The following is a 27,871-nucleotide window of genomic DNA, read 5'->3' as shown; positions in this document are numbered from 1 at the left end:
TATAAGATGGAGCAAAGGGCAGTTCTGGAAGTTGTGAGTGGTGGGTGAGGGAAGGAAGCATCGCCCAGGAGTCAGGAGACCTGGTTCTGGCCCTGACTCAGCTCCTCCCACCCTGGGACTTGAAGCAAGTCCCCACTGTGCCCAGAGCCTGGTGGTCAGTAATGACACCTGGGAGGGTGACCCCTGTGAGCCCCACTGTCCTCCCCTGTAAAACAGTGGCTGCTTTGACTGAGGCTGTTCTCTAAGGCTTGCCAGTTCTAGGAATTCTGGATTTCTTACAGGAGACTTGGGATATGCAGGATGAACAAGTCATTGTCTGGAAACACTCTTCTCTTTCTTGTTCCTCCTCTTTGTGTTTTTCAAACTGTGGGTCACAATCCATTAGTGGGTCATAAAATCAACTTGGAGGATCTGGACCAGCATTTTAAAAGAATAGAATGACTCTGAATAGGATAGGATGGGATGGAAGGGCATGGCATGGCATAGCATAGCATAGAACAGAAAATATGAGGGCATCATGCATTGTAAAGGTAAATATTGTTCCATAAAATTTTGTCACAATTTTATGGACATATTTACAAGTGTGCACTGTGTTGGGATGTAAAATTTTCATGCCCCTGTGGGTTTGAAGAACCCTGGTCTAAACTAAACTGGGTGGCTCAGCGGTGCCCAGGCATCACCCCCTCACCTGTGGCACCGCGAGCCAAGGAGGCCCCTGTGCCTGCCGCGTGACTGTCCAAGTGGATCCTTTGTCCTTCACTTCTTTGTCGCAGGACGTGAGGGGGTCCACCAACAAGGAGGCAGAATCTAGGTCATCGCAGTGCTTGGAGGATTGGAGGATTGTTCCTCTTTCCAAGCTCAGGCAAATGCTTACCTAGAGGCTAATGTTCTAGATGACCCCTAAAATAATTCTGTCAGTCCATCACCAGGCTCTCTCCGCTGCTGTCTTACGGGACTTTCAGCTATACCATCTCTTTCTCTGTCTTTACTGCTTGTCCTGGCTTAAAGCTGGTTGACAGACCTAAAGATTCTCTCGGGTTTACTGCAGATGCTCCCGAGGTCACTTCTGCAGGATGTGGGGGAGCACATCCCAGAGCCAGCATCTCCCTCTCCCCTGATCTCTTCACCCAGTCCCCACATACTCGTTACTAATAATATTAAATTTTACCTGAGTCCTCTGGGTCTTGGAAAATAGCAAAGGTTAAGAAATCTCCCCACTCTTTGTATTCCGGAAATGGTTTACTGCCTCAAACTATCCTTCCTCGTATGACTTAGAGAAGACTCATGGATCCCCTTCTTTCCCTGTGACAAGGCCAGACAAAGAGCCTGTCAATTCCAATGATCAGCTGAACTGCTTGTCCCCACTGATCAGTCAGAACAAAACGCTTGCTAACCAAACTTCGGTTAAGTTTCTTTCCTTCCTCCAGGCCCCTGAACTTGAGAGGTGCCTCCCAGAAAATAGGCAGCTTCAGAATAGAACAGTTTCTGATCTACTAACTGATCACATTGCCCTTTCATCCACTTCCCTACACCTGGTTCTTTCCTTTCTATTAAAAAAAAAAATCCCATTTTGCCTAACTCATGAGACACTTGCTGATCTGATGCTCAGAACATTCTCACTATTAAAACAGTTCTCTACCTTCATTGCAATAGCTCCTTTCCCCCTTAAAATAATCCTTTTGGATAAAGTCTCTCCTTACCAAGTCTGGATTTGTTTTTGTTTTTGTTTTTAATTGATTAATATGGATTTACTGAAAATTTTTATTTTTATGAAATATAACATACATACAGAAAAGTGATAATTTTCAAGGTATGATTTAACAAATAAGCAAATTTCAAAGAATGTTACAGGTTACTGTTCTGCAATTTTAGTTATTTCCTTATTGTGAAATAAAACAGAAAGAGAAAGATGACAACTTTTGAAATGCCATTTAACAAGTAGCTACAGAGCAAATTTCAAAGAATGTTATGAGTTACAGTGCCACCATGTCACTTATTTCCTTCTAGCTATTCTAATACCCTAGAAATTTAAAAAAAGATATTTACATACAGATTCAGTGTTCTCAATCTTCAGGGATATCTGGGCAGTGATCACCCTAACTTGTTCATATTGAAAAGGGGTGTGGACATTATGGGGAAGGGGAGTGCATCTGGTTGTTCTCGAAGAGGCTGTCGCCTCCGTGTTTGGGGACTTACATGACATAGGCATACTCTGGAGGATTTAAGTTTCTGAAAAATAAACTTAGTGAGTGAAACGTTTATACACCCTCACATAGGGACCTAGGCATTCTTTAGCATTTTTGGGACTACTGTTGATTTTGGCTTGGCTTACTGTGGCCATTTGGAGTATCTAGCTGGGGCATGCATAAGAGTAACCTCCAGGATAGCCTCTCAATGCTATATGAAATCTCTTAGCCACTGAAACCTTATTTTGTTATCTTTCTTTTCCCCCTTTTGGTCAAGAAGTCATTCTCAATCCTTTGATGCCAGGGCCAGGCTCATTTCTGGGAGTTGTGTCCCACGTTGCCAGGGAGACTCACTCCCCTGGGAGTCATGTCCCATGTAGGGGGGAGGGTAATGAATTTATTTGCAGAGTTGGGCTTAGAGAAAGGCCAAATCTGAGCAACAAAAGAGGTTCTCTGGAGGTGACTGTTAGGAATAATTATAGGTCAGCTTAGCCTCCCCTTTACATAAGGGGAAGCCATAAGTTTCACAAGAGCAAACCTCAAGATTGAGGGCTTGACTTACTAAGTAGGGGCTTCCTAATTTCACAAAGCATACATTTTGTGCAAGATAAACAATGTCTCACGTTATCTTCACTTAGTTGTGCAATCATCACTCTCAATTTTAAACAATTATCATAACCCAAAATACCCCAAAGCTCATATTAGCCCCTAATTATTTATCCCTACTATTAGTGTGGTGTACTGGTAAGGTATTCCTTTTACATAGTCTATAAATGGATGTGTTTTTTTTATTTGACATTTTTTGACATATTGCCCTGTAACAAATTCCCTAAAACTTAGTAGCTTAAAACAACAAATACTCATTATCTCATGGTTTCTGAGGGGCAAGAATCTAGGAGCAGCTTAGCGAGGTGGCTCTGGCTCAGGGTCTCTCGTAAGAGTGCAGTGAGGCTGTTCGGGGCTGCACCGTCTGAAAGCTTGAGGGCTGGACATCTGCTTTCAAGGCGGTTCATTCACAAGACTGCTGGCAGGAGGCTCAGTTCTTTGCCACATGGTTCTTCTCTACAGGGATGCGTGAGTGTCCTCACAACATGGTATTTGGCTTCCCCAGAGCAAGGGATCCGAGAGGACACAATGACTTCCATGACCTAGTCTCAGAATTGTACTGCCACTTTTTGCCACAGCCTATTTATTCATTATAAATGGGTCACTAAGTCCAGCCACACTCAAAGAGAAGGGAAATAGGCTCCACTTTTTCAAGGCAGGAACATCAAAGAAGTTGTGGACATGTTTTAAAACCACTAGAATTCGTATCCTGAGACTCGGAATCAGGGCCAGAACTAGTGGAGGCAAGCAAGGTGCCCAGACACAAAATTTAAAGAGGCGTTCACTCTCAGGAGCGTGCAGGTGTAAGCTCACTACCAGGTTTCCAGAGGAATCAATTTTAAAAATTAGCTGAAGGTTGAATTCTCATGTAGAAAGGGAAAAGGTTTTATTAACCCATTTGACCATATCAAAAAGGGAACAAAATAGTGTGCTTAATTTTGAGCTTCACCTTATCAAAAAATATTGCCAAAAAGATGAGAAGGCAAGCCACAGTGTAGAAGAATGTATCTTCAGTATTTGAACCAACAAAGGTTTCATATCCAGCATACATAAAGGATGTCCAGAAATTAATAAGAAATAAACAGACAACCCTATTTTTAAAAGTTGGGCAACTCTCTCTCTAGCTAAGCCAACTTGGCAGGTGAAATCACTGCCCTCCCCCTCTACATGGGATCTGACACCCAGGAGAGTGAATCTCCCTGGCAATGTGGAATATGACTCCTGGGGAGAAATCTAGACCCAGCATCGTGGGATGGAGAACATCTTCTTGACCAAAAGCGGGATGTGAAAGGAAATGAAATAAGTTTCAGTGGCTGAGAGATTCCAAAAGGAGCTGAGAGGTCACTCTGGTGGGCACTCTTATGCACAATATAGACAACCCTTTTTAGGTTCTAGTGAATTGGAGTAGCTAGCAGTAAATACCTGGAACTATCAAACTACAACCTAGAACCCATGAATCTTGAAGACGATTGTATAAAAATGTAGCTTATGAGGGGTGACAATGTGATTGGGAAAACCATATGGACCACACTCCCCTTTGTCTAGTTTATAGATGGATGAGTAGAAAAATGAGGAAAGGAAAAAACAAACAAACAAGCAAAAAAAGGCACCCAGTGTTCTCTTTTACTTTAATTGCTCTTTTTCACTTTAATTTTTGTTCTTGTTATTTTTGTGTGTGTGGTAATGAAGGTGTCAGGGATTGATTTTGGTGATGAATGCACAACTATGTGGTGGTACTGTGATCAATTGAATGTACTCTTTGTTTTGTATGACTGCGTGGTATGTGAATATATCTCAATAAAATGAATAAAAAAAAGTTAGGCAAAGATGTCAACAGTCACTTCACAAATGATTAGTCATTTCACACATACACACACACACACACACACACACACACACAATTGCTCGAATGACCAATAATCATATAAAATAGTATTTACTATCATTAAGCTAAATATAAATTAAATCCTCTGCATAAATTAAAACCACAATAAAATATAACTAACACCTACCAAAAATGGCAAAACTTTTGAAAAGTGACAATATCAATTGTTGATGATGAAGTAGAGTGACTGGAACTCCTGTACATTTCTTGTTGGAATTTAATTGTCACAACCACTTTTAGAAACTATTTGGAAGTATCAGCTAAAACTAATCATAGGTGTACTCTATGACTCAACCATTCTACCTGTAGATATTCATCAATAGAAATTAGGTATTTATGTATCCCAAAAGACATATGCAAAAATATTCCTAGCAGCACTATTCAAAATAGCCAAAAACTGAAAATGACCTCAATGCCCATCAACGGTAGAATAAATCCATAAATGGCATATATCATAAAATAGAATTCTATATAGCAATGGAAAAAAACAATATACTGTTGTAGACAACAATATGAAAAAATTTCTTGGATATAATATTTAGTGAAAAAAACAGAACAAAAGAGTACATACTATATGATTCCATTTATGTAAAGTTCAAAAGCAGACAAAATAGTCTATGGTTATGGAAGCCTGAGTAGTGGCTTTCTTTGAGGGATAATAACCCTAAAGTTCTCCAGAGGGAAGCTTGTGAAGAGTTGGTATTTTCTATATCTGGCCCTGGGTTGTAGTTATAAGGGTGTGTTTACTTTGTAAAAACTCATTGGCTGTTACACTAATGTTTTGTACACTTGCCATATGCAAGCTATTGTTAAATAAAAATATTTACAAAAATAGAGGAAATGAGTACTCATTTTAAGATAATAGAAAAAGAATAAAAGTAAAAGAGAAAATTAATTTCAAAAGTTGAAATTAATAAAATAGAACATATATTTTTTAAAAGTAGAATGGATAAGCAAATCCAAAGGCTGTTCCCCTGAAAGCAGCAATAAAATAGATAAACTTCTTATGAGCTTGATTAAGAAAAAAACAAGAGAGCAAAAAAAGCAAGATTAAGCATGTCAAAGGAGTCATAAACACAAATTCAGAGGAGTTTAAGATAATCATAAGAGAAAAGTCATGCAGTTTTTTTCATAGAAGAAGAGTGCTTTCTTAGAAAAATATAAATTACCAAAGTTGACATGAATTTGATGTTAACAGGGCAATTAAAATGGAGGAGACTGAAATAAAGATCTACAATTTAAAAAGGCAATAGAGCCAGATAGATTCACAGCTGAATTTTACTTAATCTTTAAAGAGCAGGTGATTACAAGGTCTTTTATTTTAATTATTTCAAGTCATTGAAAAAGATAGAAGCTTACCAACTCATATTGTAAAGCCTACATAACTTTAATAGCCAGATTTGATAAATAAAGTATAAAATACTATAGACCTATTTTGTTCATGACTATAAATACAAAAATTTTTAATTAAATATTGAAAACAGAGATCAGCAGAGCTTCAAAATAATAAGTATGCCATGACCAAAAAGATTGTACTTCTAGAGGGTGGTTCGATATCTCAAACAACAATCTGTAATGTCAACAAGTTAAGGCGGAAAAACCATGTGAGTATAATAGTTTCTGAAAAGCATATTTGATAAAACTTAGCACCTGTTTCCAACAAAAACTCTATGTAAAATAGGAATAAAATAAACACTTAATATAACTATCCAAAACCAACAGCAAATATTCTAAATGGCAGTATGCTGGGTAGAAGACAAAGTGAATAAAAGTGGAAGGGGGGTGGGGATTAAAAACTACTATGATAGTCTTTGACTCTCTCCATATCCCTTCCTAGGATGATGACGCTAGAAAAAGAAGAGAAAATTAAACCAAAAGTAAGAAGAAGAAAGGAAATAAGATCAGAGCAGAAATCAGTAAAATAGAAAACAGAAAAAAAAACAGAAAAAAATGGAATCAAAGATGGTTCTTAGGGAAGACAAATAAAATTGATGAACCTCAAGCCAGACTGAACAGGAAAGAAAGGAAGACGAAATAAATTAGTCAATATCAGGAATGAGAGAGGTGACAACACTACAGATTATGCAACTATTAAAAAGATAAGAAGGGAATACGATGAACAGCTTCAAGTCAATAAATACAACAATTAGATGAAATGGGGAAAAAAACCTCGAAGGATGCAAACTACTGAAGCCTACTCAAGAAGAAATAGTTAATCTCAATGTTTCCATATCTATTAAATAAATTGAATTTGCAGCTAAAAATCTTCCCAAAAAGAAAATTTTAGGCCCAGATGACTTCTGGTAAATTCTACCATACATTTTAGGAAGAAATAATACCTATTCAATGCAAACTACTCTGTGGTGCATTTTATGATGCCAGCCTTGCCCTGACATCAAAACCAGAACAAGACATAACAAGAAAAGAAAAACTCTACAGACCAACATCTTACCAGGACATAGACGCAAAATATTCTTAATGAAATTTTACCAAAAAGAATAATACACCATGACCAAGAGTTTATCTCAGGAATGCAAGATTGGCTTTACATCCAAAAATAAATCAATGTAACTAACCATTTTCATATTTCAAAAGGTGCAGAAACATCATTTGACAAAAAATCCAGCCATCAGTTCCCAATTTAAAGCTCTCAGCAAACTGAGAATAGGGCACTTCCTCTACCTGATAAACAGCACCCATGAAAAACCTACAGCTTACATGATACTTAATGCTGAAAGATAGAAAGCTTTCCACCTAACATCAAGAACAAGCCAAGGATATCCACTCATCCCTATCCAACACCAATGGGGAAAAAAGGAAAGGAAAGGAAGGAAGAAAGAAAGGCATCCAGATTGGAAAGGAAGAAGTAAAACTTCTTATTTGCAGATGACATGATCATCTATGTGTAAAATCTGATGTAATCTATCAAGATAACACACAAAACAATAGCAACATCAAAAACCTTCTAGAACCAGTAAGAGAATTCAGCAGAGATTCAGGAAACATGATCAATGTGCCAAAAAATCCATTGGATTTCCATATACTAGCAATAAGTAATCAGAAATTGATATAAAATATTAAAATAGCATAAAAATATGAAATATTTAGGGATTAATTTGACAAAAGATGTGCAAGAGGCACTGAATCCTATGAAACATGATTTAGATCGACCTAAATAAAAGGATTGCCTATATTATACTAAGGAACACAAAGGAAGGCAAGGCAAATTGCCAAATCCCTGAAAATAGAGGAAGGCACTTTCAAAGCAAAGAAAAACTGGTAGCTGGATTCATGCACTGGCCAATTCTATCATTCCTTTCAACTGATGACATCTTAGTTTCAATGACTCCAGGATAGGACAGGCCATGGTTACTCCAAGAGCTCACTCTGAGATGGGAGGTTTGGCAGGGAGTTGTGGGGCTAGAACAGAGGTAGATGGTTGGCAATTGAGACCTGCCGTTTATTTCTTTTTAGAAAAATATACCCTGGGGGAGTCCTTGGCTCCACCCCATCGCTAGCAGTGTAACTAAGGAGCACGTGTTCATCCTCTGCCCTCATGTGGACACTTTTAAAAGTGCAGTGCTACATCCTGCATGCTAGTCTGTTAGGACCGGAAATAAATCTAGAGGTCATTGCCACCTCCTCATTTTTTTTTATTTTAAATTCAGTTTTATTGAGATATATTCACAAACCATACAATCATCCATGGTGTACAATGTTCACAGTACCAATCATATAGTTATGCATTCATCACGCCGCTGATCTATTTTTGAACATTTTGCTTATACTAGAAAGAGAATAAGAATAAAAAATGAAAAAGAAAAAAGAACACCCAAATCATCCCCCCCATCCACCCTATTTTTCATTTAGTTTTTGTCCCCATTTTTCTACTCATCCATCCATACACTGGAAAAAGGGAGTGTGATCCATAAGGTTTTCACAATCTCACTGTCACCTCTTGTAAGCTACATTGTTATACAGTTGTCTTCAAGAGTCAAGGCTACTGGATTGGAGTTTGGTAGTTTCAGGTATTTACGTCCAATACAATAAAACCTAAAAAGGGTTATCTATATAGTGCGTAAGAATGTCCACCAGAGTGGTCTCTTGACTCATTTGAAATCTCTCAGCCATTGAAGCTTTATTTTGTTTCATTCCGCATCCCCCTTTTGGTCAAGATGTTCTCAATCCCACGATGTTGGGTCCAGATTCATCCCCGGGAGTCATATCCTGCATTGCCAGGGAGATTTACACCCCTGGGAGTCAGGTCTCACGTGGGGGGGTAGGGGTGGGGGGCAGTGAGTTCACCTCCCAAGTCCACCCCCTCATTTTTGTCTGATTTTTGTTTGTTTCTTTGTGGGGTGGGGGGCAAGTGTTGCTGGCCGTGCAGAGACCACGCAGTTGGTTAGTAGTAAGTATTTCTAGACTTTGGCATTCATCAGGGTGACCCTAGAATTGCAACATACATGATCTAAAATCCCCAACTCATAGAATCATGGGGCTCAGTGGGACACAGGGCATGACTGCATTCAACATGCTCTCCTCTCCCAAACAGCTGTGGGCACAGCACGAGCTTGGGAGACCCACAGACCTGTGCACAAGCCTGATTCCACTAATTTGTCATATGACTTCTGGGAAGCCATTCAACATCCCTGAGTCATCATTTTCTCATCCATAAAGCATCAATTTACTTTATAGGTTCATGCAAGGATTAAACAGATAGTGTGTGTCAGGGGCTGCAGTCTCAAACGTTTTTGGGGGCCAAGCAGGTTTGTCAGTGGAGCACAAGTCCCTTTCTAAAGAGAACGTTCCTCATTCTGCCCTGACCAGTTGTTAAGTAGCAATATGGCTCCAGTGTTGCAAATTTTTAAAATATTGCACAGGCTGAGCTAAGGATACCTATGGTTTTCATCATTCAACCTCTGTGCGTCAAGAGTCCAGGAGGTGATCAGTAATGGTGGTGGTAATTATGGGAGTGTGGCAGCTTCTCAGGACTCCCTGACAGGTGTGGATGCAGCAACATTCTTTGAGAGTTCACCATGTGTCCTGCCCTGTGCTAGGTGCTATAGTTACACAGACCAACTAGGAAGCAGTCCCCAGCCCCACGGACTTTTGGTCAATTAAGGACACTTCCTATCTGTCAGGCAGTGAGCTAAGCATTTTACTGGTATGTATGAGCTTGGGTTTTTTGTTTGTTTGTTTTTTAATTTTTTTATTGTGGTAACATATATACAATAAAAAATTTCCAGTTTTAACCATTGTACACTTCAATGGTATTCATTACATTCACAATGTTGTGATACCATCACCATTACTGAGATGTTTTCATGTCCCCAAACAGAAACTCTCCATTCCCCCCTTGTCCTCAGTAACCTGTAATCTATTTTCTGTCTCTGTGAATTTGCTTGTTCTACATAGTTACATCCATGATCTTGCTTAAGCCTCACAAAAACTCTGTGAGATATATACTGTTCTTGCCTTACTTTGTTGATGTGGGGCCAGAGAGTCAGGGAGGTTGTCACCAAGTTGTGGCTTTTTCTAACCCTCACCTCATCTCCAGCCTGGGCTCTTACTGAGGATTCCAGCCCACCTCCTGGGAACATGCAGTCTCCGAAACCACCTGGAAATAACATTTTTAACTCCTAATTTCTAGATTGCATCTGACTGGCCATGAATTTCACATACATTTGTAAGTTGGTTTGTTGGGTTGCACTTAGCCACTAAGGGTATTTATTAGTTTGGTTTTTAATGTGATGAATCTTAGTGCACATTACTTTGGGCTACTGATAAGATGCCTTGAAAAGTTGTCTAGGCTTCCTGGAGCTTACTGACTTTGAAAGTTCTAGCTTACACCTGCCTTGTACCACCCCCACCAAGGCTACCACCGATATACCTGTCACCACAGGATGCAGAGTAGATAAGCAGGTCTCTAGGCTTTGAGTGTTGCGGTTTCCTTTTCTTTTCACTGGGGTTTGAATGGTAGGTGTTAGTTGCTTGAAACACTTTACCCCTAACCACCCCTAGACTGGTGTGGCTGGGTGGTTTTGAGAGCAAGCCCCAGCCCACCATGATGTGAGAGCACAGGACAGGATTAGAAAGACCAAGGATTTGGAGAAAGGGCCAATGGTTGTTGGGTTCACCAAAACCTCGGGTTCAGAGTGGCAATCCTAGCTGTTAAGTGCCTCCTGTGAATGTAGCAGACTTCAATTTGCAAGCCACAGGCCCGGATATGTGTGTAACATTTACAAATCCTTAGCATTTCTGAACTTGTCTTGTTCTCTAGCATCTGTGGTGGCTTGGAGCTTTGTACCCCAGAAAAACGCATTCATAATCATCCATTCCTGTGGGTGTGAACCCATTGTAAATAGGATGAGGTTGACTTCAGTTAAGGTGTGGCCCAACTGAATCAGGATGCATCTTAAACTTATTATTGGAGCCCTTTATGAGCAGAATGAAATTCAGACACACAGACGAAAAGCCATGGGAAGAAGCCAGAAGTCAACAGAACCCAGTGAAACCAGGAGAGGCCGCCATGTGCAGTTCCATGTGACGGAAAAGCCAAGAACCAAGGATCGCTGGCAGCCAGCCCCAGAACACCACAGTCTTCTGGGAGAAAACATCACCTGATGATGCCTTGATTTTGGACTTCTCCTAGCCTTAAAACTATGAGCCACTAAATTCCCATTGTTTAAGCCAACCCGTTGCATGTTTGTTTCAGCAGCCAGGAAACTAAAACATCATCTTCCTCTGATTAAACTTTGTACTATTCCTTAAGAACACCAAGCCTGCTCCACCTGAGGGCCTTTGCATTTGCTTCTCCCTCTACCTGGAACATGCTTCCCTCAGATACTCGCAGGCCTCACACTTTCACTCAAGTCTCTGTTTGAATGTCACTTTATCAGAAAGGGCATCTCCGCTCACCCTACTTAAACTAACATGCATGTCCCTTATCCTGCTTTACTTTTCCCCTTAGCGTTGATAACTACTTGACATAATAGTATGTTCTCATTTGGTTGCTGCTGGTCTCTCTTTCTACAAGAATGTAGCTCTTCGAGCAGGGCTTTGGTTTTGTCCATTGATGGAGCCCTACTGCCTAGATTATGCCTGGCATATAATAGGTGCTCAGTAAGTATTTGTTGTGCTGTCTCACAAAGATCCACACTATTATTTCCTTCACCAGTGTCCACTGAGAACTCTGCCAAAACAAAGTCTAACGTATCATTTTTCCTCCAGGTTTCTACTGTGACCTTTTTTCTGGGAATGCTGCATTCTACCAGGAAGTACTTTGATAATTAAAATCCCCATCATTTCTACCCGGACTCACTGTGACATTGTCCCAGTCTCTGACTACTTCTGGCTCAGTCTCATGTTTCTGGGAAGTTACTCAATAGATGCCCCAATTACTACATTTTTTATTATGAAAGATTAGAATTTCATCCACAAAAATCCTGTTTTCCTTAGATCAGGCTCATAGATTCCTTTGCACAGTCAGATTTTTTCCTCTGTTCTCTGCTGCTCTAAGCGTTTAACCTGAGGGTTTGCCAACTTCCCCTCACCACTGCCCTGACTTTGCCCAGGTCAGCAACCTCCAACTTTAAGTTTTTAAAATGTGGATTGTGATTTATGACTCATTGGTGGGTAATGAAATTAATCTAGTGTGAACAGCATTTTAAGGAAAATACAGGAGAATGGAAATATGTTTCTTATTGTGGGATGGGGTCAAAAAAGTTTGAAAGCACCACTCTGGCCTATATGGGCTAAAAGAAGTTTTATTACAACTTTTCTCTTTAACTGTCTTCAGAAGAGTCTAGGTGGAGGTTTGGGAGCACTCCTGGGCACACAGTGGGTCCATGCTGGGTTGTCAAAAATGGTCACGTCTCTTTTAAATGCACCTGTTTCTTTTTTTTTCTTCATATTTGAAATGATGCTCATTTAATCGTATATGACCAGAACTTTTAAGGAACTAAGGTTGACTGGCACCAAATGCTTACAAAGTTCTCTTGGAAAAATGAGCCTGGGTCCTGGCTTATAGGGTTCCCAGGCTTACAGGGGAGAAGGCCACACCTGTTTCTTTAACTGTATCTGTTTCATAATCAAGTATACCTAGAATGTGTGCGCTTGCACAAACACACACACACAGTCACACCTCCTAAGGACAAACACTGTTTCTCCTAGGGACAGTTGAATCTACAATCTTTATCATCCAGAATATGTTCCTTTCTGTGTTTATTTCCCTATATCATCTTTAAGTCAAAAGTAAAGTCTTACTTAAATGTTCCAGCCTAGTCTTAGATATGCTTCAGGAAATCAACGGAAGAGTTGTGTAAGGGACTCTTTCCTTATGGGGAAGAGAGCTGGGGCTATGAGATCCAACTCTGTACCCATTGGGAGTTTCTCCCTCTAGTGCCAAACTTGGAGGAACCAGGTTTAGTTGTATTAAGGGAGTGGGAAAGTTCACTTACTGTGGTCTGTCACAACCTTTACCCTCCACCCAGCTCCTAAAAATTTTGTAGCCTGGAAACCCCATATCCTCATTTGCTCTCCTTCCTCCAAACCTCAGAAATTAGGAGATCCTTGAGACACACTGGTGCTGGGGTAACTAGAGGTCAAGACAAAGAGGGTGAAGAGTTGTCTATATTTGGAGGTCCCAGGGGAGGCAGCAGGTTAGAGACCCAGGCAGATGACCAGAGATGGGGCAGACAAGGGTTTCAGCGGCTGTCACAGCAGGAATCAATAACAGAGCAGACATCTGAGCATGCAAGAACAAAAGGAAAACTTCCAGGTGCCAGAAACAAAAAGGGAAGTGAAAACCAGAGTGGTTGGTGAGAATGTAGGCTGACGTTGGCAGCTTGGGGTTGGGGTGGGACAGACCCAAGGGTAGGCTCCAGCACCAAGGGTCTTGAATTGTGACATCATACAGGAACAGAAAATGAGGCCATGGGCCCAGGGGAGGTGGAGAGCAGAACTGAGATCCTGAGTAAAGGCTGCATCCCCAGCAGAAAGGAGGCTGGTGCAGAGATCGCCAAACACCAGCAGAGAGCACAAGCTGCAAGGGCGCAGTGAAGGAATGCTGGGGCCAGCCCGATGCCAGGCCCAGCCAAGCTGCCTGGGATCAGATTACCACTTAGACCCAGCAGGAAATTGGAAAGCTCAGCTGTGAAATTAAGGTCAAAACCCTATTTTGACTTGCAGCGGGTGGACTGGCTGTCAGATCTCTGGCTCAAAATAAACTCCAGAACACCCCTGATCAGTGAGATGGGCTGTGCTTCCCAAGGTTTTCCACCAGGAATCCCCAAGGCAGGGGAACAAGAACATCTCTCACTAGGGAGGCCCCAGGGTAGTGGTCTAAAGCTGCTAATATAACCTCAAAGTTCACGATCATGTCACCCCAAATTTCATCAAGGCCTCAAGGTTTACTTTTCAAACACCTAGGACCTTTGCATTGTAATCCGTGGCCTTACATGCCCAATTACACATTCCCCTCTGAGAGGCACAGTCCAGCTAGGACGTCAGGACAGCACAGGTGACCTTGGCAGAGGCAGGGCTGAGAGCTCAGACCAGGAATCAAAAATCCACAAGGGGCCTCCTGTAAGAAAGGGCGAGGTGAGGCAGGGTAAGAGTCCCAGAATTTGCTCACAGGTTGGCGAAAGCTTGCTCAGAGTGGCAATACAACTTTAGGAAGGGAAAAGCAGTCTGTTTGCCATGCTATAAACCAAACCCGATGACTTGCAGCCTATGATTTTATCTAAATCCTCTTGAACTAACTGAGATGTTTTAAATTTCCACCTTCTAAATTAGTTTCTATTCAGAGACCACTTATTCGTATCAACCAAAAAAGCGAACAAAACTCACTTAATGATTACACATGACATATTTTTATCTAATCCATACATATTTTATTGAATAAATAAAAAATTTATTCATAGATTTTACCTATAAACAATATTCTTAGCTTGTTCACTTTTAAAAAAATACAAGACAGTTTCATGTAACCAAAATGCTTGAAGGATTTGGTTAACCAAATGCTGCCAATTTGTATCTATAAATATGAAAATCCCATCTGTCAAAACTGGTTTTTCAGTACCCATGTTTGAGATATTTGTGGATTTCCATGAAGGCTGACTCTTCAAATCATGAGACATAGGCAACCCCAGATCAGGTAGTAGAGAAAAAAGTTTTGTAACCCCAAGTTAAGACTTTATATAAGAAATTCTAGTGGTGTTTACCCACTCAAAAAACTCTTTTGAGAAGTACTTTTTTCTTTTACAAAGTCAAGCAGGATAAGTACGTAATAGTACCTCAAGGACTTTCATAAAAAGCAAAGCTATGCATGTCCCTGTGAGCATAAATTGCTTTTTGAGTTCAAGAGCACTGTATGTGTATGTGTATACTCCTCTGAGTATCACTGAGACCAGAATGTGATGAAAGCTACAAAGAGAACATTTATCTGCTGGTGTTCTGGTGCGCTTAGCTCCTTGCTTCTTTCTGACCAACCTTGACAACTAGGGTCCCTTACACTCACCTACAGATTCCACCTCCTCAAAGACTTGGGGCCTCATTCTCTCCAGGTCCTGTAAGATAGGAGCCCACCAAGCAGCTCGGGGGCCCCGCAGGAAATCAGTCCTGCCCTAACTTTGCCTCACTTCTGAGAAGCAGGCTCCCTCCTTGTTTCCTTGCCTAGGGCTCCCATTCCTATCCTTCCCTCACCCTCCTTGACACTAGAGTCCTGCTCCCCAACTCAAGGCCCCTCGTATCATTTTCTAAGTGTGTGTCCTTTGAACTTTGTGGATTAGCCTCCTCCCACCTCCATCCCCATCCTTCCAGTCAGAGGCTCTCGGTCCACTACCAGGACTTGCCTCAATATCCAGTCTGCCATGCCAAGACGTCCCAGCACGTCCCACCCACGATGTCTGTCTGCCTGAGTCCTGGGGTCATTTGTTTCTGAGTCATTCCCACCTGCCTCCTCCCCTGCTGGTGGTGCTGTAAACTGGTCTTTCTCTTGGGATGGAAATTAGATCTTAAGAGCCCCTATCCCTGGATAGGGTCTCAGAGCTAGAATTCTTTTGTCTGTGCATATAAAACATCTCCCAAATGACTTGAAATTTCCTTTTCCTAAAAGTTACAGACTGGCAGCTTCATCAGAACTCTAGATCTTAATAGATGTATCTGATCCTTAACTCATGCCATTATTAAGAATTCCTAATTCTTGAGAGCCAGGTACCTGAGACTGAATCACAACTCACCTGCATTTCTAGTGATATAAAAATCAAATGGAATCCTTCTGCTGTATTCATTTAGGTATTCACCCTGAAACTGGGGCCCTCCATTTGGAATCAGGTTTATAAAATGGAGATCCTAAATCCTACTTTCCCAACATAGGGTTGACCCACCAATGGGCTCCATGTTCCCTGACTCCTCTCGCCGAGGATCACCAGCATCTATCTCCATGACAGGTAGTTCTCTCTGTTTGAGGGGAGGCTCTCCGTGTAGGCCAATGATGTTGTCATTGGATTTCCTTTTTGGAAGTTTTTCCTTGAAATTGTTTCTGAAGTAAGAAGATTTTTCCTGTAGCTCATAAATGGTTTCTGAGAGTGATCTCAGAAGAGACAAACGTGTAAGAAGTTGTCATATCTAGACCTAGTACCTAGTTTCCCACAGAGACCACTTTCAAGGACAACAAAGACTTGAATAGAGCCTCATAACTTCATATACATCTCATTTTTAGTTAACTTGAAGAAAAGAAAAATTTAGATAATTGATTGATGCCCTTTCTTCCTGTTTATGAGTGTCTTTAAAGTGGGAATTTGCCTTATTCATTGGTGTCCCCAAGATTTGAAAACTGTAAAGAATTCTATGTATGTTTGCTGAATTGTAGTAGATAAAATTGTTTCAGTTGACTCGTTAAGGTTATCAGTGCCTGCGAGTAAATTTCCACTTCTTACTTTTCATGGCAGGGAGCTGAACTGCCACACCTTACCTAAGGCACAGGCGTTTCTCACACTAAATGATTTGCATTTATCCTCAGCAATCTAAGTATAAACAGAAACTTCACTTGTGATTTTCCAAGTTTTTTACGTGCTTTGAACATCAGCATCTTCTCATGGAGAGAATTAAATTCATTATCAACTCCAATACCTCTAACTTCCCAAACTGCCAAGAAGTATGAGTATAGCATGCCACATCTGACGCAAAATCACTCTATAAAGAGATCTGAAATCATACGATGAAAATAAAGCACGTTGGGTAGCACAGTCACTATGTTGCTAGCATTGTCGCTTTTTAAATACAGCATATGAAACAGGATCTCTTAACCTGCTTCTCCAACTTTGGGATTAGAATGAATTTCCAGTGAGCTCGTTTGAAAGCTCTGTCTCAGAGTGAAGGACGGACTCTGTTCTTTGAGTCAAAATTAAGCCAGCCTGATCCAAACACCAAGTAGAAGAGCCTCAAAGGATTCTGAAAACTAAGGCTCCAGGAGGGAGGTTCCAGTGGGATGGACCCAAATCACTGTCTAAAGGTAGAAAGTGTACGTCAAGAAGAGTCTCATTCCTGCAGCGGCTAATGGTGTTAAGATGCTTACATTTTTAAAAATGTTTGAGTTTCTGGAAGTTTGAGTCTCTGGAAGCTTCTCTTCAACATTGCAATAAAACTGTTGGACCTTAAGAGGCTAGACTATGCAAAACTCTGTCTGGCAATGACAGTTCTAGACCAAAATGGGTCATCCTGTGATAAAAAATGACTTTTGATGCAGGGTGGGAGGTGTGGGGTAGAACACGAGTCTTCAATCTCTTTCAAATCAAACAGGCCATCTCCCCAACCTGGCAAAATGGAAGAACCTATTGGACTGTTGACAAGGAGCCCAAGACTCCAGCACAAGGAGTCCATGTGGTCTAAATACAGGAAATTTAAATTAACAAATACTCACACACTTTTATTACCCAGCCTTGCTGAGTATATCCTTTAGCAGACTTGTCAGAACAACAACAAAAAAAAAATGAGCCAGATTCTTTTTCTGCTCTGAGATAGTCAGCATGTTGGAAAGAGCATTGACTGACTTTGAAATGAAAAGACCTGGGCTTTAGAACCCTGGCTTACTTACTTGCTCTCTGGATGATCACTTAACCTCACCTGTGAAACAGGAGTCTCCAGGCCATTAATGACGATTAAATAAATTATATACAAAAGTGCCTGGCATAGAATCTGGCAAGGGGTAGGTGTCCTGAACATTAAATATTCTTATTTCCTCTTTCCCTCCTGAGGTAGGTCATGGCTGGTATCAAGGGTCACCAATGCTGTGACTTCCAAGGTGACCCCAAGGTGAGCCATGGTGAGCCCCTGATGTATGGTCTAAAACTCAAACCACACCTGCTGTATGAGGTGGGGCTGAACATGGTGCTGGGGTGAAGGGGGTCAGGTGATAAGGGTGAGCCCCAGCTGCACCCTCTAGATCCATTGGGGTGTTCTCACCCTCATCCCCCCTCCAGCTGTCAGACAGAAACTGCCCCGGGCACAATCCTCCGAATATGGGTGTAGGACTTCCTGATGGTGACACTGCCGTGGTGTGACACTCCTCGGGGCAGGACACACTCTTCTGTCAGTTTCTGGGCTTCTGGGTCCCAGCACAACACTGTGGCAATGACCTCGTTCTTCTCATCCCGGCCCCCGGTAATGTAGAGCCGGTTGTTGCAAGGTGCGATCCCACAGCTGGCCCTCTCGTGGCTGAGCTGGGTCACCAGGCACCAGCTGTCTTCCAAAGGGCAGTAGGCATACAGGGCTCGCATTGCCCCACCTGAAGAGGAAGGAGAACATACATGCATGGGCATCCCATGGGCACATGGCTAGGTCAAGTCCACTATCCCGCCAAAACAGACAATAATTTGATGGCTCTCCAAAATGCTGGAATGGATCAGGAGGGCAGAAAGTTTCTAATGCTGGAGACACTTCACAGTGCCCTTTCATTCTGCAACCAAAGTGAATCAGCTTCTAGAGGACACCTGGCTCAGGTGCAAATCAGGTTCTAAAGGACATGTGGCTTACCATGGCTACTAAAAGGCACTCTAAACCTATTCCCTGGGAGAAGTACCACCTGACAACATCAGATAGACTCAGCTTATTATCCCAGCTCTGCCTCTTTTTGATCTATAACCATGAGCACCACCACCCTGGTGTTTAGAGGAATTCGGAAGGACCACACACATAAAACTACTAGAAGAGGGCCTGGCACACAAAATCCATCAACAGATGGCAGTGGCTACAGGTGGGTGGCATCTCTGCTCTTTGTAGGCTGAGAATGACCTGGGACACCTACATGATCCATCTTGAGATTACACTATGAAGCAGAGTCATGAAGCTGGCCAGAAACGAACTCACACAAAACCTGAGGCAAGGGAGAGAAGGTTTTTTTCCTTAATCTTTTCCTATATTTTGCCTCCAGGAAGCCATCTCTGATTAGCTCCCATTGGTTGAAGCTAGTTATTTGCCAGCATCTCCTTAGTCGGTAGTTTTCAATCCTAGCTGCACCTTAAAATCACCTAGAGCTCTTCAAAGAATATGGTTGAACTGTTGCCCAGCATCCTCCTCCCTGTTCTGATTTCATTGGTCTGGAGGAGGCCCAGCTATCCAAAATTTTGTAAAAAGTTTCCTAGATGAATGTAACTAGTAGCAAGGGTTGAGAGCCATCATCCTTAACAAATACTGCCTGACCAGTCCTTCCTCCTGTCTAAATACAATTTTGCAGAACTCCCGGAGCAAGCAGAGGGAGCAAAATCTCCATGAATTGCGTGAGTACAATGATATAAATACAATTGTATAGACATTCAGAAGATTGTAAATGCTCTTGTACTTCAAAGAAATACAAAATAAATGATCGCTATCATGTATTGGGCATGTTTCTACTTCTGTACATTTGCTAATGCTTATAACACAACTTTCCTCCTGCAGCAACTTCTGACGCATCTCCTGGGCCACAGGTGTGTCAACCTGTTTTGTACGTCTCCAAATTGTAGCTGAGTCTGCTCCCAGGACTGCAAGGGAAGTTCACCAAGGCCTGGACCAACCCCACCTAGATCATCCAAGAATTTTGTCTGATCAGCCCACTGGATGCCTGAGACTGAGGGTAGGATACCTCGAGTGAAAAAAAGAAGCCAATCATTCACTTACCGACAACATAGATGCGGTCGCGGAAACTCACTGCATTGATGCATTTAGCCTCCACCGGCATGGGCGACTTTAAATTCCACTTATTGGTTGAAGGGTCATAACACTGAGTCTTGTCTGTGGCCAGTTTCCCATTAGGTCCTCCCCCAATCACATAGAGCTTCTTCTTGTGGCTGGTGGCTGCAAAGGAGCTGACGTGGACAAGGAGGGGCGCAGCCTGCGGAGACATGGGGCATGAGAAGAAGCCGTCAGTCAAGCTGCCCAGATGGCTGCAGTGGCTCACAGAACACAGAGACCATCAACTTAAGCCTGGGCATCCTTTGCCTGAAGTCACAAGGCCTGTAGATTTGATTCCCCTTGAGACACAGAGCAGATCAAGGCCTTTCCCTCCCTCCAGACTCTGGGCAGGCCAGAGCAGGCTGAGTGCTGGGATGTTTCCAGACTGTTTCTTCCAGGGCCCAGCTCTCAGGGGAGGAGAGCTATGAGCAGGAACCAGTGTTTATACAGATGAGGCCAGCTAGTGCTGGAGGAAGTGTGTTTTCACACATGCATATTCATATTTATTCACTCAAAAAATTCTACTGAGTGCCTACTATGTGCCAGGCATTGTCCTTGGTGCTCATATCCAAGAAGAAAAGCTGGTGTAAGTGTTTAAGGTGGCCCCAGGCAAGCAGCCTCTTCCACTCGGGGCAACACTGCGAACTTTGTAATTAAGCCAGGCATATATTTCCACCCCGTGAACCTCTTGCCCATTATGTGACCCTCTTGGGTCATGAAGCAAGTCTGTGGTGGGACTTGACAATTTGAGAAGATCTTGGGCATGTCTGTCATAAATGTTAAGGGCCCACTCTATAGCACTTTTCAGGTTTCCAGGTTGTGGCCTAGATGCCTTGGTGACCTGGCTACTTTTGCTTGTGCCTACAATGACCATGTTTTATAATCCCTAAAGCTGGACCATCCTCTGACATATGATCCAACAAGAAGAAAATTTGAAATTGGGAATAACCTGAAAATAATAGGAGGTGAGAGTGCTTTACCTTTTCCTAAGTATGGTGTGTACCTATGGTTGTATTGTTGAAGTCTTGCATACAAACATGTAAATAAATAATGGTTGACTTCTAAACACTACCAAGTGGCTCTGGGTCCAGCAAACAGTGTAATAAAGGGGTCACCATGTGTCCAGAGTAGAGAAGAAAAGGGCAGATGGCATCTGAGGAGGCAGAGACCCTGGGCCAAGACATGTAGACCAAGGGGTCCACTAGCTAAGCAGCAGTGTGAGCCTCCCTGCTCCAGGTCTGGGGTCTGACCTGAATGGGACATGTGCCAACTCAGAGCCCCACTTCCTGGAAAGAAATCATTTTCCATGACCCAGTCAACAGTACTGAAGCAGAGGCTCCTAAGTGGAGGGGAGCTGAGAGCCACCAAAAATGTTCTCACTGGGAAAGAGAGACCAGAAAGCTGGCTGCCCCCAGGCACACACTTTTTTAAGCTTTGAGTTAAAAATAGGAAGGCTCTCCTGTACCTCTGACCAGCAGTTGTGGAAGGGGTCGTAGGTCTCCACGTTGTTGATCCGCTGCAGGCCGTCAAATCCTCCGATCACATAGACCTTCCCGCCCAGCACCACCATCTTATGCCTCCAGCGGCCTATGTTTAGATACTCAATTTGAATCCATTTGTTGATCGAGGAATTGTATTTCCAAACATCGTGCTGTGTTTCTTTGCCACCTACAAGAGATGTAAAGCATTTGAGAAACCAGCAGATTTGTTGGAAATAGCAGCTTTTCCCATGATTCCCCACAAGTCCTTAGGTGCTAAGTCCCCAGGCTATCCCCACACTAAGGGACAGGAGGGTGCAAAGGAAATCCTGACGGCCTGTGCAGGTGAGTGGGGAGAGAACAGGTTGAGGCAGGGGTGAATTGGGTGCCTGGCTCCGAGCTTGTATCACCTGAGTGTGGTGAGAGCTCAGAGAAGAGGCAGATAAGGGTGAGTTGAGTCCAGAGAAGGCTTCAGGGAGGTGAGCCCCAGGCTAGCCTGGATGGGAGTGAGAGACCCCATATGGAGGCCGGAAAGAGTTGAGGCGGTAAGGTAGGAAGTCAGGCTGGGTAAGTAAGGCGGGGACCGTTTTGTGTGGGTGGGGCCTTGAACAGCAGACAATTTAGAAGGCAGATGAAGTTCTATATTTGCTCATTTATTAACAACAAACAAAAACATAAATACAAACCTAGGGAAATCACCAAGAAATCTTAGAAAAAGCTCTTGGTTTTTATCTCTAGCCTACATGAAAATGTAGGCGGGGTGGGTGTGTCCTGTTTTTAAATAGTCTGTTTCTTATAAAAGTAGGAGATGCTCACAATAGATCATTTGAGTGTGAGCTAGTAAATATTTTCTTCCAGACTACTCTCCAAATAAATAGAAAATACGTAATACAGCAGTTTGGGAGAGAAACCAAGACAAAGGAGAACTGAATTTTTCAGTGACTTTAATCAAATATTTTAACAGCTTTGTGCTTTCATTTTCCCATCAGTCCAGAGAACCACAACAGCTTCAAACAAAAGATCGCCTTTTCAGACATGTAGCCGCTGGTGGTGTAGTAAATATCACTGGCAACACTTTCTGTCTTGGATAGAATTTCTTCAGCACAAAACCAGAAATGGGATTTCTAGGGCAGGAGGCTGGCACATCTTGAATTTTCATAGGTGCTGGCAAAAAGCCCTCCAAAGCCTTGCCAGTTTACCTTTCCCCACACCCCACCAACAGCAAATATTAGGACTTTGCATTGCTTTGTTTTGTTTTTACATTTATAGTCTGCTGGAGAAAAAGGATCTCACAGTTTGTTTTTCTCTGACTACAAGAAAGGCTGAGCTTGCTCCTCTTCTGTAAATTTCCTATTCATATATTTTGACCATATTTCTTTTGAGTTGGCCACCTTTTAGAGTTCTCTATTTATTAAAAAAAAAAAAAACTGCAATATTGATCCCATTTAGACAGTGTCAAAATTATAAAATAACTATAACTTTAAAAAGAAATATATACAACCTTTATTTTTTAAAAAAATGACAACTCTTTGAGTTTAATTCAGGATGTAAAAGAAGACCTGAATAACTGGTAAGGCATAGATGTGCAGAGATGTGCGTAGATGGGAAGACATGCTTTCGCAAAGGTGTCAACCTCCCCCAGGTTAATCTATATATTCGGTGCCTTTAGGACTTTTTAGGGAACTTGACAAGATACTTCTGAATTTCATTTGGAAGAGGAATTTTGGAAAAATTGCTAAGAAAGTTTTCAAAAAAAGAAGGGGGGGCTTTCCCTATCAAATATCAAAATACACTAATATGTTATGATACAAACAGTGTGGTATGAGCATAAGACTAGAACAACTGATCAATTAAAAGCAAGAGTACAGAAATGGACCAAAATATGTAAAGATCATTAAATAGACAGTAGTAGAACATCAGCTATTTATTTGTAGAAAAAATTAAGTTCATTTCCTTATTTCATGTCACACTTAAAAATGTAACTCAAACGTAATGCTATAAAAGTAACTGGAAATAATCTAGGAGACCTCATTAATGTTCTTGGGGTGGAAAGGGTCTTCCTAAACATGACATGAAATCCAGAGACATACAGGAAAGAAAATGACTAGATAAAATATAAATTAAAGGTAAAAGACAGCAACAGTCTGGAAGAAAGTATTTACAATGCAAATAGCAAGGGATATATAATAAGAGCTCCAAAAATTAATAAGAAAAATATTTAAAAAAAAAAACCTGTAGAAAAGCAAAAGGTATAAACAGATTTTTTTTAAAAAATACACACAGTCAGCTAATATATGAAAATATGCTCAACCTCGTTAATGATCTGGGAAGTATAAATTTAAACATTCTAGTCTATTACAAATGTAAACAACTGATGATAAAAAATGTTAGCAAGGATGTAGAAAAATGGACACTGTCATTCATCATTGGATGAACTGTAAGTTGGTAAAACCTTTCTGGAGGACAATTTAGCAACATCTACCAAATTTCTAAATGAACATGTCTCATGAAGACTTCCAGGAATCTCTCCAAATACTAGCACAAGTACATAAAGATATATACACACACACACACACATATATATACACACAGACATACATATACAAGAATGCCTGTTGTGGTATTTTTTTTTTTCAGTGGGGGAAAAAAAGTTGAAAACAACTGAGAGAATGAATTAAAAAAATTGTGATTCATCCATTCAATCAACTGCCCTGCAACTGTTAAAAAGAATAGCAACAGTGATAATGATGGCTGACGTTATTGAGCTTTTCCTATGTGCTTGGCATTGTGCTAAGTGCTTTACATGTTTTATGTCACTTAGCACAATATGAGAGATCCATTTATACCAACATGTAATGATGTCCAGAATAGATTGGTAACTGAAGTACAAGTTTGGTTGATTGAATTATTTACAAGATGCTTTTGTACATTGCTTGCATATTGTAAGAGGGGAGGACAACTTATAGAGTATCATGTATAATGTATATGGCAAAGACTGATTATGATTTACCAAATCTGTCTTTTTCTCTTGGGCATATAGTAAACTGCCTTACTGAATTTCACAGCCCACCTACATCTGGGGCTGGGGGTGTGTGGATGGGTGTGTGGCTGGTTCTTGACTTTGGAATGTGAGCAGAAGGGACACATCACTTCCAGGCTGATGTTATGAGTAGGTGGGACTTCTCAGCTCACTCACTCTCCCTCCTTTCTCCAAAGGCATCAACCTTGAAGGCCACATGTAGAAAATGACAGCCTCATAAGAAGAAAGGAGCCTAGGTCCCTGAAAGACTAGTGTGTTGATTCATGGAGATTTAGGGTTTGTTACAGCAGCTCACGTTCCTTATTCTAAGTCAATATGAAACAATTTTTTGTAGAAGATTGAAACATATAGAATTGTAATGGCACAGAGAGACTGCCATATTTTGCTTTATGTTCTCTGCATTGTATAATCTTCTACAACAATTAAACATTGTTTCTACAAGATAAAAGAAAGCTGTGACCTACTGAATGGTATTAATGTATCCAAAGAAGAACTGAACTGCCCTTGACTTCGCAGAAAGCCAGCTCTGGGAAGAAGCTCTTCCCAAAACCAGTTCAGATCAGAGAAACCCTCCAAGAGATGAGAAAAGAGGCTTGTCCTCTCCCTCGGAGTCCCGAGAAGAGTCAGCTGGCTTTTGATGTGATAGAAAGAGCATAGCAACAGAGAACCTGGGTTGTAATCCTGCCCGATACCTTATGTCGCCTTAGGTGTGTTCAACACCTCTCTACGCCTCAGTTTTCTCCATCTGTAACCTGGAGACTAAAAGCAGCTGCATTATAAAGTTGATATGGGGAGTGAATGATGAAATTCTATTAAGGAGTAAATTTATCTGCTAAGCTGTAAGGATGATGGAGACCACATCAATCAATGAATATTTATTGAGCATTTACTATATGGCCAGACACAGTGCTAAGTCCTGGGGAAATAGGGCTGACTTTCATGGAACTTAAGGTCAAATGGGAAAGGCAGACATAAAGTAATTGCATGTAATTTAGAAGTGAGCAATGAACAAGTACTGGGTGCTACTGGAGTGTATAAAAGTATGACCAAATAAACTTGTGGAGGGGGGCAGCGATCAGGTTTGGGAGGAAGATCAAACATTTTTATTCATTAATGTATTCATAGTGCATTATGCCCATAGCAGACACTGAATAAACTCTATGATAGCTTTTCTTCTCCCCTTTTCCATGAAGGACTTGACCTGTTTGCCTGTTCTCTCAGATCCTGGTACAATGCTGCTCACAGCTCAGCATTTACTAAATCATAATGTGCTTTCCATATTCTGGTCACTGTCAAGACCACCTGAGCTCCTGGTTTCTATACTCCGACCCATTCAGGGCTAGATCGTCGCCCACTCACAGTAATTCTTCTAGGATGATTGTCTGGCTCTGTCTCAGGACAATACGTAGTGCCATTATGGGGGCCTTACTTTGGCATCACGTGGCTCCTGCTTACCTGAGATGTAGACCTCATTTTTTAATGTCACGCATGCAAACTCCACCCACTTCTTATTCTCACTCTCCAGCTCATGCTCAGTCAGTGGGAGCTTGGCCACCTCCAGGCGGCTGCGCCTCAGGGGATCCAGGCAGGTTACCTCCGCCACAAACCGTTCATCCTTCGTGCAGCCGCCAATGATCATGAACACCTCAGACTGGAACTCATGCATCCTGGGCTTGGTGCGCTCCGAAATGATCTGGAAACCAATGGGAGTAGATAAAGGCAGGATAGCACAATAACTCGGGGCCCAGGCTATGGAGCCAGAGAGAGGAGTCCCCAGTTCCCAACTCTGCCACTGTATGGCCATGTGATTTGACCTCCTTGAGTGTCAGTTTTATCATCTGTATAATAGAGATTTTAGTGTTAACTGACTCAGAAGTTTGTTGTAAGAACTAAATGAGATAATAGATGCTCAATAAATGTTACCTGCTGTTGTTTTTATGGCTATTTTAAGAGGTCCAGTTCTCTCTACCATCAAATGCACCTTCTGCTGCTCCCTTCCTGCCTAGTCTGAAGCCTTGCATCCTGGAACTTCACTTCTTTTGCCACCTCTCACTCCCCCTGGTTTCAATTTTTTTCTGTTATCCCAGACTTTGCTTCCTACAAGCCTCCTTCCTGAAGAAAAGTCCTAGAAGGTAGGCATATGAGCATTCAGAGACTTAGGAGGAAAGAATCAGAAGGGAGCAAGTGTGGCCAAGGAAGTTAGGGGCTAGTTCCAGGACCTTGGAGAAGCAAACCTCAGCACAATGCCTTCAGTTAGGCCAGTGAGCCATTGTGAGCATTCATGAGGCCATGAAGCAGAGAGATGAGCATAGCACCTGGCACATGCACAGCCCTCGATAGAGAGTGATGGCTGGAGGAGCTGGAGGAGGCATCACATTATTAGGGAGAGGAAGAGCTGTTGTCCTCTTGGTCCCATCCATCTCCTGGGCTTGCTGGCAAAGGTTGGATGGGAGACAGAGAGGCCATGATCATTTTCCAGGTGGCCAAAGCAGCTACGTCTGCCCACAAGCTTAGACTGACCTAATACTGACTACGGCAACCTGGACATTGCCCACAGGTGGTGACTGAACAGGTCACAGTAGAAGAGACTGGGCCTTCAGGTGGTGAATCCAACCAATGGCCAAAAAACTCTACTTTTCCAGAAGAGTCTTCTATTTGCTTGTTTTCTGTGCTAAAGAGCCAGGAACAGCAAAATTTTGCATCCTCAATTCTTGAGGCTGGACCAGAGCCTTAGAAGCAGCTCCTGGCAGGGTTCTCCCTAGTGGGTCAGCAGGCAGGAGCGGGGATATGTGTGGCAGGATAAATCGCAGGCAGTAGCCTGAGCCTGGGGGCACTGAAAGTGGAGAAGCAGGCTGGGGTCGGAGTGGGAAGGGTGGTCCAGGGAGCCCGGAGGTTCTGGGAGGACCAAGCTAGGACAGCAGGATCTGAGCACTGAGTTGGCACCAAAGACAAACTTGGCCACCTTTCCATTTTCTCTCCAGCTGCCAGCTCTGCTTCCTGCCCCCAAACCTCCCTTCCCCACAGCTGAGGTACAACCTCTGGGACATATTTGGTCCTCTTTGTTAGGGGATTTACATGCTTTTGGGCAATGCTTAGAGGACAGCTCTGGCCTCCCAGAAGGATGCTGGGATGCTTACTCCCCTGCGATCCTTACTCCAGTTACAGAACCAGGCCTCAACCTCCACCCTGAGGCTCCAGAGCCTGCCCTCTGCCTCCACAGCCTGCTGGATAATGGGGGGACTGACCCAGCCCTGATCCTCCTCCTACTCCCTGAGCTGGTGCCCCATGTCTGAGTCCTGGCCTATGGAAGACTCTGCTTCTACTGACTGAAATTCCTGGTTCCTGCTTGCTGTCTGGATCTTCCCATAATCTCTGTCTTCAATTCCCCACCCACTTCCATCCACTTCCCCTTTAAGCCATTAGAAATAATTTGCAATGTCACTTTGTCCCTTCCTCCAGGAAGCCA

General features: G+C 42.3%; 2 protein-coding genes across 9 annotated transcripts in view; one reads left to right on the top strand and one right to left on the bottom strand.

The window, feature by feature from the left end:
- LOC119536983 (eukaryotic initiation factor 4A-II-like) overlaps nucleotides 1-26,633 on the top strand; it is a 94,919-nt gene extending 68,286 nt beyond the window's left edge. For 2 of the 8 annotated variants that reach the window (XM_037839654.1, XM_037839643.1), the window contains one exon: nucleotides 11,908-12,185. In XM_037839654.1, the coding sequence (XP_037695582.1) occupies nucleotides 11,908-11,963 (56 nt within the window). In that variant the 3' untranslated portion in view covers nucleotides 11,964-12,185. Of the gene's footprint in view, nucleotides 1-11,907; nucleotides 12,186-17,439; nucleotides 18,932-19,411; nucleotides 19,455-19,614 lie in introns of those variants that run through there. The other 6 variants (XR_005217410.1, XR_005217409.1, XR_005217411.1 and 3 more) reach the window with 6 other exon arrangements.
- KLHL6 (kelch like family member 6) overlaps nucleotides 14,552-27,871 on the bottom strand; it is a 61,311-nt gene continuing 47,991 nt past the window's right edge. Inside the window, exons 4-7 of the mRNA XM_037839616.1 lie at nucleotides 25,861-26,098; nucleotides 21,353-21,555; nucleotides 19,834-20,047; nucleotides 14,552-18,463 (exon numbers count right to left, since the gene is read on the bottom strand). Of these exons, the coding sequence (XP_037695544.1) occupies nucleotides 18,162-18,463; nucleotides 19,834-20,047; nucleotides 21,353-21,555; nucleotides 25,861-26,098 (957 nt within the window). The 3' untranslated portion in view covers nucleotides 14,552-18,161. The remainder of the gene's footprint in view (nucleotides 18,464-19,833; nucleotides 20,048-21,352; nucleotides 21,556-25,860; nucleotides 26,099-27,871) is intronic.

This window comes from Choloepus didactylus, chromosome 1 (assembly GCF_015220235.1).
Source record: "Choloepus didactylus isolate mChoDid1 chromosome 1, mChoDid1.pri, whole genome shotgun sequence".
Classification (NCBI taxonomy): Eukaryota; Metazoa; Chordata; class Mammalia; order Pilosa; family Megalonychidae; genus Choloepus; species Choloepus didactylus.
Note: the sequence above shows the minus strand (reverse complement) of the source record. Positions and strands in the feature narration are given on the sequence as shown.